The 12094-nt window shown below is 47.2% G+C and overlaps 1 protein-coding gene across 2 annotated transcripts in view; it reads right to left on the bottom strand.

The window, feature by feature from the left end:
* Positions 1-461: 461 nt before the first annotated feature.
* The window catches only part of LOC139234946 (tolloid-like protein 2), a 251756-nt gene continuing 240123 nt past the window's right edge, over positions 462-12094 (bottom strand). For both annotated transcript variants that reach the window (XM_070865919.1, XM_070865920.1), the window contains 3 exons: positions 5947-6160; positions 4692-4942; positions 462-2121 (listed from right to left, as the gene is read on the bottom strand). In XM_070865919.1, the coding sequence (XP_070722020.1) occupies positions 1987-2121; positions 4692-4942; positions 5947-6160 (600 nt within the window). In that variant the 3' untranslated portion in view covers positions 462-1986. The remainder of the gene's footprint in view (positions 2122-4691; positions 4943-5946; positions 6161-12094) is intronic.

The raw sequence follows: 12094 nt of genomic DNA, 5'->3' as shown, positions 1-12094 counted from the left end.
TCAGACGAGACGTTAAACCGAGGCCCACGTCTGCTCTCTCAGGTGGACGTAAAAGATCCCACGGCACTATTTTGAAGAAGAGCAGTGAAGTTCTCCCCAGTGTCCTGGCCAATACTGATCCCTCAATCAACATCACAGAAACAGATTATCTGGTCATTATTACATTGCTGTCTGTGGGAGCTTGCTGTGCGCAAATTGGCTGTCGCGTTTCGCACATTATGACAGTGACTACACTCCAAAAGTACTTCATTGGCTGTAAAGGGCTTTGAGACATCCGGTGGTCGTGAAAGGCGCTATATAAATGCAAGTCTTTCTTGGATGAGATGGGCCAATGTCAAACCTAATGCCCACAGATGGAAGCTGTAAATTTCATTGGGCGATAAATAATCTCATCAATGAATGGTCTATTTCATATCTTTAATGAACCTTTTTAAAAAGCATTTTTTATTTCAATTCCAACAGAAAAAAGATACTATAAATCAAGAATAAATGCATTTTTGGTAAACTTTGTACCTCTCAGGCACTTACACTCAACAAACAGCCCGAAAGATCACACTTCTCGGGTGCTGTTTCTGTACATTTTAAAAGGGTGATGATGTAGTGTTTGGGGAGCTGCTTCTGTATAAAGGTTACAGCGCAGATCTGGGGTATTCGGTGTTAAATGCATTGCTAGTATTTTCAACAGACAGTTCACTGCTTTACATACAACACAATATCTGTGCTGGAGCATTCGCACTCACACTCATCCACACCCCGTCACAATGCGTTTCTTCTCAGGAATAAATAATGAACGGAACATTATTCATCTACATCGAATGTCTACAACCATCTACAGAACGCTTCCAATACAGCTGTAAACACACAGGAGCCACAGGCAGTCCTGCATAATATTTCACTAGAATTAAGGCTTATGTTTCTGCTCTTTTTCATGCATATATATTAAGTTGGGTTAAAAACCGCTTTCTGAACAGAGTCACTAGTAGGTTTCATGCAGGTGCAGAGACCTTTGGAAATTCTGCATTTCTGAAAGTATCTAAGCAACTTTTTTTTCAAATAATTTTTCTCGCTTTTTTTTTTGCATTGAAATGTAATAACTACGTTGCAGCCATCATCGGAGCCTGGAGTTTCAGGCTGGTTTGCTGCAAAACCTCTCCAACTATTTCTGAACACAGTAGCACCTGTTGCTCTCTCATATTCGCATTGTATTTGAGCAGCTTAAAAACATATGACAAACATTTCTTTAAAACTGAGTGGTTAATCTCTCCGCCCCGATTTCCTGCAACATTTCAAGGGTTTGAAAGAATTCGTCCTGGCTCCTCAAAGTTTCCAATGCCCATGTAACATGCCAACAGGAGGAACAGTTGTGTTCTGCCAGCATTTAACAGTAAACAGTGATCAGAGTGCTACATAGCGCACATCTGGTGCAGTGGTTTCAAACAACGCTTTCATATTTAGTGTTATTCATACAGAAAGCAAGTCCCCAAAAACAAGGAAAAGGAATCCCTTTAATACTGGGATAAGAAGGATTGGAATGGCATGGGCTGGGCAGGGATGAGAAGTGTGGGTGAGAAGGACTGGGATGGGGGGAAGGGACGGGCGGGGAGAAGGGAGGGGATGGGCGGGGAGGGGAAGGATGGGCGGGGGGGGGAAGGATGGGGGGGAAGGGAGGGGACGGGCTGGGGGGGGGGAAGGGAGAGAGAGGAGGGGAAGGGAGGGGAGGGGACTGGGGTGGAACTAATTGCAAGAAGTCACAGTATTTTATTGTACAGTATCTTTGGGCTACAATAATTGGATAAACAATTTCTGAAACACGGGGGCAAATAACGCCGAATCAATATTTTGGATACAAAGGGGGTTTATTTTCTGGTCCTGAATCACATTGAACTTGAACCAAAACCATGAATGGCTGTCAATTCCGATTCTCTCGGGTACAATCGATGCAAAACACAACGGTTTTTCTGAAGTCCATTTTTAAGGCTCATCCAGTTATTTCCTCACGTGCAACTCATCCTGAAACTTGGTGCTGGTGTATCGAGCGTGAAAACCTTTCTTATTGATGGTGTCGTCACTGTGGAATCGAATCATTATGGAGTCTCCTGCTGAGTATATCTCCTCCGGGGGCTAGAGCAAGGCAAATTAGAATTAGACCCGTCGGTTCATTCGAGGTAACTGAAGTTTAACCTCCACAAGCCAGGCGGGATGGGGGCAGCATGTTTGTTAAAAGATTTGTGTGTGTGAATGACGTGCTGTAATCGAGGTCAGGCATGTTAGTGCTAAATGCAGAATGACCCAAACTTTCCCGATTGTTATTTCTGATTGAAAACCGAAAGCTTAAGCCCAGCGACACGCTAATCTGACTCTGGCTGTGAACCTGTAGTGTTGGTTACTGAATATTTATCACCAATTTAGACGTTCCTCTCACTTAGACATTATCAGCAGCCTAAACAGAACCAAATACCACTTTATAAACAAAGTGATCATCTGCATGAACATTTCGTGTCCTTCTGCGCATGGTTAGACCCGCCCCTTTGGTCGCCCGCGCAGCCCATCCCCTCTGCGCATGTGCAGCTCGGTGCGACCCACCCATTGGTCAGCTCGGCGCGACCCCTTCACTCCCCGCACCTTTAATACCCCACCAGTCCAATCCCACTCTCCCCTCACTCCCCACCACCTTTAATATCCCACCCACTCTAATCCCACTCTCTCCCTCACTCCCTGCATCTTTAAAACCCCACCCAGTCCAATCCCACTCTCCCCATACCCTTTAATATCCCACCCAGTCTAATCTCACTCTCCCCTCACTCCCTGCACCCTTTAATATCCCACCAGCCTAACCCCATTCTCCCGCTCACTCCCCGTACTCTTTAATATCCCACCCAGTCTAATTTCACTCTCCCCCTCACTCCCCACACCCTTTAATATCCCACCCAGTCTAATCCCACTCTCCCCGACTCCCCATACCCTTTAATATCCCACCCAGTCTAATCCCACTCTCCCCCTGACTCCCCATACCCTTTAATATCCCACCCAGTCTAACCCCACTCTCCCCTCACTCCACGCACCCTTTACTATCCCACCCAGTCTAATCCCACTCTCCCCTCACTCCGCGCACCCTTTAATATCCCACCCAGTCTAATCCCACTCTCCCCATACCCTTTAATATCCCACTCACTCTTACCCCACTCCCCCCATACCCTTTAATATCCCACCCAGTCTAATCCCACACTCCTCTCACCCTTTAATATCCCACCCAGTCTAATCCCACTCTCCCCTCACTCCGCACACCCTTTAATATCCCACCCAGTCTAATCCCACTCTCCCCATACCCTTTAATATCCCACTCACTCTTACCCCACTCTCCCCATACCCTTTAATATCCCACCCAGTCTAACCCCACTCTCCCCTCACTCCACGAACCCTTTACTATCCCACCCAGTCTAATCCCACTCTCCCCTCACTCCGCGCACCCTTTAATATCCCACCCAGTCTAATCCCACTCTCCCCATACCCTTTAATATCCCACTCACTCTTACCCCACTCTCCCCATACCCTTTAATATCCCACCCAGTCTAATCCCACACTCCTCTCACCCTTTAATATCCCACCCAGTCTAATCCCACTCTCCCCTCACTCCGCACACCCTTTAATATCCCACCTAGTCTAATCCCACTCTCCCCATACCCTTTAATATCCCACTCACTCTTACCCCACTCTCCCCATACCCTTTAATATCCCACCCAGTCTAACCCCACTCTCCCCTCACTCCACGAACCCTTTACTATCCCACCCAGTCTAATCCCACTCTCCCCTCACTCCGCGCACCCTTTAATATCCCACCCAGTCTAATCCCACTCTCCCCATACCCTTTAATATCCCACTCACTCTTACCCCACTCTCCCCATACCCTTTAATATCCCACCCAGTCTAATCCCACACTCCCCTCACCCTTTAATATCCCACCCAGTCTAATCCCACTCTCCCCTCACTCCGCGCACCCTTTAATATCCCACCCAGTCTAATCCCACTCCCCCCCTCACTCCGCGCACCCTTTAATATCCCACCCAGTCTAATCCCACTCTCCCCTCACTCCGCGCACCCTTTAATATCCCACCCAGTCTAATCCCACTCCCCCCCTCACTCCGCGCACCCTTTAATATCCCACCCAGTCTAATCCCACTCTCCCCTCACTCCGCGCACCCTTTAATATCCCAACCAGTCTAATCTCACTCTCCCCCTCACTCCGCGCACCCTTTAATATCCCACCCAGTCTAATCCCACTCTCCCCGCACCCTTTAATATCCCACCCAGTCTAACCCCACCCCCCCCCCCGCTGCACTATTCCGACTCCCTCTTGGGGAGATGCTGAGTATTGCTGGGCTATGCTTCCACTGGCCGAGGGCACTGGTTCCCTCTGATACTTTGTCGGGGTGAGTGAAAGCGTTGGCCAGATATTCAGACGTGCCAGACATGGACAAACGTGATGCTGTCCTCGCCCCTCCCCCTAAAGCCACACGTGAGCCTCGGAATGCTGAGGCCAACTGAAACAGAATAACGGTGAAGCCCTGGGACCTTCATCATATGTGTGGTTCTGCACAGTCGCAGACAGCACCAGCTCTCCAGCCACCGATGGGGACCTTCATTCTTTTGTGTACGAGCAATCTTATCCTGTTCACTCATTCCTGAAGCCTTACCCCTGATCCACAGAATCTCCCGAGTCTGGGGGCGACACTGTCGTGACCATCGTACAACTCCATGTAATCATATCCGCAGTCAGCTTCCTCCTCGATTTCAAACGTCTGAAATATCAGCTCCACCCCATAACCATCTTCAGCCACAATCACCCAGTCACAGTGCGAGTGGCCGGGGTAGTTATTATCCCCGAACTGTGCGTGCGAGTACAGGTGTTTGGTTCGCACCTCCGCCCGGAGATGGCCACCACACTCTGAAAAGCAAGAATTGTCGGATTGTGTAAAGTACTGAGACCAAACCCTCACTGCTGTACTGTCCCTGGGGCTCCACGGAGATCAGCAAATGATAGCTTCCGCGTTTCGCAAATGTTGTGTCCATTGAGGTTAGTGCCCCGAATGGAACAGTTCCCATTCAGGCAGTTTAGTATCAGCATCAAGGACTCCCAGCTCATATTAAAGCTCTCTCTACTCTGGCCCAAAGAAGTGTCCCAGATCCAACGTGGCATCTTGGGGCGAGATCAATAATTAAGTGCAAATTAGTGCTGGATTAGGGGCTGTTTGGGTCTGTGACCCTAGGCCCATTAAGTGGAATGAAACAGCTCAAACCAGTTCCTCACTACAGGGGAGCTCAGTCTGTTGTACCCAAGGCCGTTATACCCAAGGCCGTTTTACCCAGGGCCGTTATACCCAGGGCCGTTATACCCAGGGCCGTTATACCCAGGGCCGTTTTACCCAGGGCCGTTTTACCCAGGGCCGTTATACCCAAGACCGTTATACCCAAGGCCGTTTTACCCAAGGTCATTATACCCAAGGCCGTTATACCCAAGATTGTTATACCCAAGGCCGTTATACCCAAGGCCGTTATATCCAAGATTGTTATACCCAAGACCGTTATACCCAAGGCCGTTATACCCAAGGCCGTTATACCCAAGGCCGTTATACCCAAGGCCGTTATACCCAAGGCCGTTATACCCAAGGCCGTTATACCCAAGGCCGTTATACCCAAGGCCGTTATACCCAAGGCCGTTATACCCAAGGCCGTTATACCCAAGGCCGTTATACCCAAGGTTGTTATACCCAAGGTTGTTATACCAAAGGCCGTTATACCCAAGGCCGTTATACCCAAGGTTGTTATACCAAAGGCCGTTATACCCAAGGCCATTATACCCAGGGTTGTGGCAGTGCAGCAACTTTTTCCGACAGATAGATAGTGTCCCTTTGAGATGAATTTATCATGAGTTACAGTCTCTTCCCTCACCTGTGCTGTGTTTGGCTCGAAATCCTTTTCTCTGTACAGAAGCATCAGAGAAGAATTTGATGAACATTTTGCTGCCTGTGGTGAGGACAGCTTCTGGTATTTTGCTCCCACAGTAACGCCCCAGCATAGCGGCCTTCTCGTTGGGCCCATCGTAGACCTCTAGCCGGTCATAAACACATTCTTGGTGCTGTTCAATTTCAAACTCATTAAAGGCCTATTGGGCAAAAGTTCAAAGGATTTAGTACCGTCACTGGTGGGAAAAAAGGGATTCTATCCAATGCTCAGAGAGAGTAGATTTAATCTCATCTCAAAACCTTTTACAAACAGTGGGGCCTACTACACCAATGGGACATTTTCCAATCTCCCATCGCACCTCTCCAAGCACACTGCCAATTTAGCCCCATGGCTGTGCCTGGGGTCCGAGGGCTTGGGTGGACAGAAGCTCCACCTTCATTTCATGCAGAACCCGTGCCACCAACAGCAAGGGCAGATTTCCCTCCCGTCCGAACCAGATCCAGAGATACAGGAGTGATGTGCTAACCCACAGCGCCACCCAGCTCTCAACACAAGGATTAATGGGGAATGAAAATCGCGAGAGATGTACAATGGATGGATGAATTGATAGCGCCCCTTTTACACTATTGCCTAAAGTCAAAATTAAGGCAGCCTGGATACAGGAAACAGAGCGTAGTGGCGAACAATTGTTTTTTGGACTGGAGGAAGCTATAAGAACATAAGAAATAGGAGCAGGAGTAGGCCATATGGCCCCTCGAGCCTGCTCCGCCATTCAATAAGATCTGATCATGGACTCAGCTCCACTTCCCCGCCCGCTCCCCATAACCCCTTATCGTTTAAGAAACTGTCAATTTCTGTCTGAAATTTTTTTAAAGTCCCAGCTGCCACAGCTCTCTGAGGCAGCGAATTTCAAAGATTTACAACCCTCAGAGAAGAAATTTCTCCTCATCTCTGTTTTAAATGGCCTGCTCCTTATTGTAAGATCATGCCCTCTAGTTCAGTGGAAACATCCTCTCTGCATCCACCTTGTCAAGCCCCGTCATAATCTTACATGTTTCGATAAGATCACCTCTCATTCTTTTGAATTCCAATGAGTAGAGGCCCAACCTACTCAACGTTTCCTCATATGTCAACTTCCTCATCCCCAGAATCAACCTAGTGAACCTTCTCTGAACTGCCTCCAAAGCAATTATATCCTTTTGTAAATATGGAAACCAAAACTGCATGCAGTATTCCAGGTGTGGCCTCACTAATACATAAGAACATAAGAATTAGGAACAGGAGTAGGCCATCTAGCCCCTCGAGCCTACTCTGCCATTCAACAAGATCATGGCTGATCTGGCCGTGGACTCAGCTCCATTTACCCGCCCGCTCTCCATAACCCTTAATTCCCTTATTGGTTAAAAATCTATCTATCTGTGATTTGAATACATTCAATGAGCTAGCCTCAACTGCTTCCCTGGGCAGAGAATTCCACAGATTCACAACCCTCTGGGAGAAGAAATTCCTTCTCAACTCGGTTTTAAATTGGCTCCCCCGTATTTTGAGGCTGTGCCCCCTAGTTCGAGTCTCCCCGACCAGTGGAAACAACCTCTCTGCCTCTATCTTGCCTATCCCTTTCATTATTTTAAATGTTTCTATAAGATCACCCCTCATCCTTCTGAACTCCAACGAGTAAAGACCCAGTCTACTCAATCCATCATCATAAGATAACCCCCTCATCTCCGGAATCAGCCTAGTGAATCGTCCCTGTACCTCCTCCAAAGCTAGTATATCCTTCCTTAAGCAAGGTGACCAAAACTGCACGCAGTACTCCCAGTGCGGCCTCACCAATACACTATACAGTTGCAGCAGGACCTCCCTGCTTTTGTACTCCATCCCTCTCGCAATGAAGGCCAACATTCCATTCGCCTTCCTGATTACCTGCTGTACCTGCAAACTAACTTTTTGGGATTCATGCACAAGGACCCCCAGGTCTCTCTGCACCGGAGCATGTTGTAATTTCTCCCCATTCAAATAATATTCCCTTTCACTGTTTTTTTTCCCAAGGTGGATGACCTCACATTTTCCGACATTGTATTCCATCTGCCAAATCTTAGCCCATTCGCTTAACCTATCTAAATCTTTTTGCAGCCTCTCTGTGTCCTCTACACAACCCGCTTTCCCACTAATCTTTGTGTCATCTGCAAATTTTGTTACACTACACTCTGTCCCCTCTTCCAGGTCATCTATGTATATTGTAAACAGTTGTGGTCCCAGCACCGATCCCTGTGGCACACCACTAACCACCGATTTCCAACCCAAAAAGGACCCATTTATCCCGACTCTCTGCTTTCTGTTAGCCAGCCAATTCTCTATCCATGCTAATACATTTCCTCTGACTCCGCGTACCTTTTGTGTGGCACCTTATCGAATGTCTTTTGGAAATCTAAATACACCACATCCATCGGTGCACATCTATCCACCATGCTCGTTATATCCTCAAAGAATTCCAGTAAATTAGTTAAACATGATTTCCCCTTCATGAATCCATGTTGCGTCTGCTTGATTGCACTATTCCTATCTAGATGTCCCGCTATTTCTTCCTTAATGATAGCTTCAAGCATTTTCTCCACTACAGATGTTAAACTAACCGGCCTATAGTTACCTGCCTTTTGTCTGCCCCCTTTTTTAAACAGAGGCGTTACATTAGCTGCTTTCCAATCGGCTGGTACCTCCCCAGAGTCCAGAGAATTTTGGTCGATTATAACGAATACATCTGCTACAACTTCCGCCATCTCTTTTAATACCCTGGGATGCATTTCATCAGGACCAGGGGACTTGTCTACCTTGAGATCTATTAGCCTGTCCAGCACTACCCCCCTAGTGATAGTGATTGTCTCAAGGTCCTCCCTTCCCACATTCCCGTGACCAGCAATTTTTGGCATGGTTTTTGTGTCTTCCACTGTGAAGACGGAAGCAAAATAATTGTTTAAGGTCTCAGCCATTTCCACATTTCCCATTATTAAATCTCCCTTCTCATCTTCTAAGGGACCAACATTTACTTTAGTCACTCTTTTCCATTTTACATATCGGTAAAAGCTTTACTATCTGTTTTTATGTTTTGCGCAATATACCTTATATAGTTGTAGCAAGACTTCCCTGCTTTTATACTCCATTGCCTTTGCAATAAAGGCCAAGATTCCATTGGCCTTCCTGATCACTTGCTGTACCTGCATACTATCCATTTGTGTTTCACGCACAAGTACCCCCAGATCCAGCTGTACTGCGGCACTTTGCAATTTTTCTCCATTTAAATAATAACTTGCTCTTTGATTTTTTCTGCCAAAGTGTCACATTTTCCGACATTATACTCCATCTGCCAAATTTTTGCCCACTCACTTAGCCTGTCTATGTCCTTTTGCAAATTTTTTGTGTCCTCCTCACACATTGCTTTTCCTCCCATTTTTGTATCGTCAGCTGTTCCCTAGGGGTCAGTTCTAAGACCACTGCTTTTCCTGATATATATTAATGACTTGGACGTGGGTGTGCAGGGTACAATTTCAAAATTTGCAGATGAAGTATGGAAGTATAGTGAACAGTGAGGAGGGGAGGGATAGACTTCAGGAAGACATAGACAGGCCGGTGGGATGGCGGACATGTGGCAGATGAAATTTAACACAGAAAAGTGTGAAATGATCCATTTTGGTAGAAAGAATGAGGAGAGGAAATATAAACTAAAGGGTACAATTCTAAAGCGGGTGCACGAACAGAGAGACCTGGGGTATGTGTGCACAAATCGCTGAAGGTGGCAGGGCAGGTTGAGAAAGCAATTAAAAATGCTTTCAGCATCCTGGGTTTCATAAATCGAGTGTGGAAATTATGATGAACCTGTATAAAACACTGGTTCGGCCCCAACTGGAGTATTGTGTCCAATTCTGGGTACCGCACTTTAGGAAGGATGTGAAGGCCTTAGAGAGGGTGCAGAATAGATTTACAAGAATAGTTCCAGGGATGAAACTTCAGTTACGTGGATAGACTAGAGAAGCTGGGGTTGTTCTCCTTGGGGCAGAGAAGGTTGAGAGGAGATTTGATTGGGGTGTTCAAAATCATGAGGGGTCTGGACAGAGTAGATAGAGAGAAACTGTTCTTATTGGGGGAAAGGTCGGGAACAGAGGACACAGATTTAAGGCGATTGGCAGAAAAACCAAAGACGACATGAGGAAAAGCTTTTTTACGCAGCGAGTGGTTTGGACCTGGAATGAGCTGCCTGAGAGAGTGGTGGAGGGAGACTCAATTTTATCTTTCAAAAGGGAATTGGATAAGTATCTGAAGGGAAAAATTTGCGGGGCTACAGGGAAAGGGCTGGAGGGAGTGGGACTAGCTGAGAGTCGGTACGGATTCGATGGGCCGAATGGCCTCCTTCCGGGCAGGATTCTATCCCAAGGTGTTTTAATGGGAATAACTGCAAAGTAATTCAAGCATTTCATGTTCCATAGAGAAAATGATACTGAAGCCAAGGAAAGTTACGGGGTCCAGGTATTACTCCCCAATAGTTTTAGGCCAGTGTTCGATAAGCAGCAGTAGTCTATCGAGGTCCGTGCTGCTCGCAGACTTAACCATCACTGTCCTGCTCCAGGGCCCCGTTATAAGTCCGCATCTGCCCTAGATACCTTCTGGGATTCAGCAGTGCAGTCGCTCCCATAAGCGGGCCCTACGTAACTTATGTGTTGGAGTAGACCTACATGCCCCCATATCTAAAAAAAGACTTGCATTTATATAGCGCCTTTCACGACCACCAGACGCCTCAAAGCGCTTTACAGCCAATGACATACTTTTGGAGTGCAGTCACTGTTGCAATGTGGAAGCCAATTTGTGCACAGCAAGCTCCCACAAACAGCAATGTGATAGTGACCAGATCATCTATTTTTTTGTTATGTTGATTGAGGGATAAATATTGGCCCCAGAACACTGGGGATAACTCCCCTGCTCTTCTTCGAAATAGTGCCATGAGGTCTTTTACATCCACCTGAGAGGGCAGACGGGGCCTCGGTTAACACGTCTCATCCGAAAGACGGCACCTCCGACAGTGCAGCACTCCCTTTGCACTGCAGTGGGAGTGGCAGCCTAGATTTTTGTACTGAAGTCTCTGGAGTGGGGCTTGAACCCACAACCTTCTGACTCGGAGGCGAGAGTGCTGCCCACTGAGCCACGGCTGACTCTGATGATAGCATGAGCCAGGGTGTAATGATACTTTCTGTGATCTGGGATTGTTTGCCCGTGATCCCATGTCCCTCTGCAATCTCTCTGATGGTGAATTGAGACAACAGCTCACAGGTCAAAGCCTGGGACAGCTCATGAAGCTGCTTTATTTCACAGCAAGTCAACTTACACAACAACAGTTAAAATCAGACTCAATCCATTCAGCACAACTTATCGAATCATGCAAGAATACTGAATGGGGAGAGCATGAATGAGGGTCCAAAGTTACATGGAGAAGCAAGTCTGTCAGCGCCTTAGGTGACAGACAGAGCCATACTACAAGCACCTCTGAGCACTGAGACACTCCTCCAACAGTGTTAGCTGTGTCTCAGTGGGCAGCACTCTCACCTCTGAGCCAGGAGGTCGTGGGTTCAAATCCCAATCCAGGCTGACACTCCAGTGCAGTGCTGAGGGAGCGCTGCACTGTCAGAGGTGCCATCTTTTGGATGAGATGTTAAACCGAGGCCCCGTCTGCTCTCTCAGGTAGATAAAGATCTCACGGCGCTATTTCGAAGAAGAGCAGGGGAGTTATCCCCAGTGCCCCAGCAAATAATTATCCTTCAACCAACATCATTAAAACAGATGATCTGGTCATTATCGCATTGCTGTTTGTGGGAGCTTGCTGTGCGCAAATTGGCCGCTGCGTTTCCCACATTACAACAGCGACTACACTCCAACAGTACTTATAGAATCAGAGAAACATAGAAAATAGGTGCAGGAGTAGGCCATTCGGCCCTTCTAGCCTGCACCGCCATTCAATGAGTTCATGGCTGAACATGCAACTTCAGTACTCCATTTCTGCTTTCTCACCATACCCCTTGATTCCCCTGGTAGTAAGGACTCCATCTAACTCCTTTTTGAATATATTTAGTGAATTGGCCTCAACAACTTT

This window comes from Pristiophorus japonicus, chromosome 22 (genome assembly GCF_044704955.1).
Source record: "Pristiophorus japonicus isolate sPriJap1 chromosome 22, sPriJap1.hap1, whole genome shotgun sequence".
Taxonomy (NCBI): Eukaryota; Metazoa; Chordata; class Chondrichthyes; family Pristiophoridae; genus Pristiophorus; species Pristiophorus japonicus.
The sequence above is the reverse complement of the archived record's forward strand: the minus strand, read 5'-3'. Positions and strand labels throughout refer to the sequence as shown.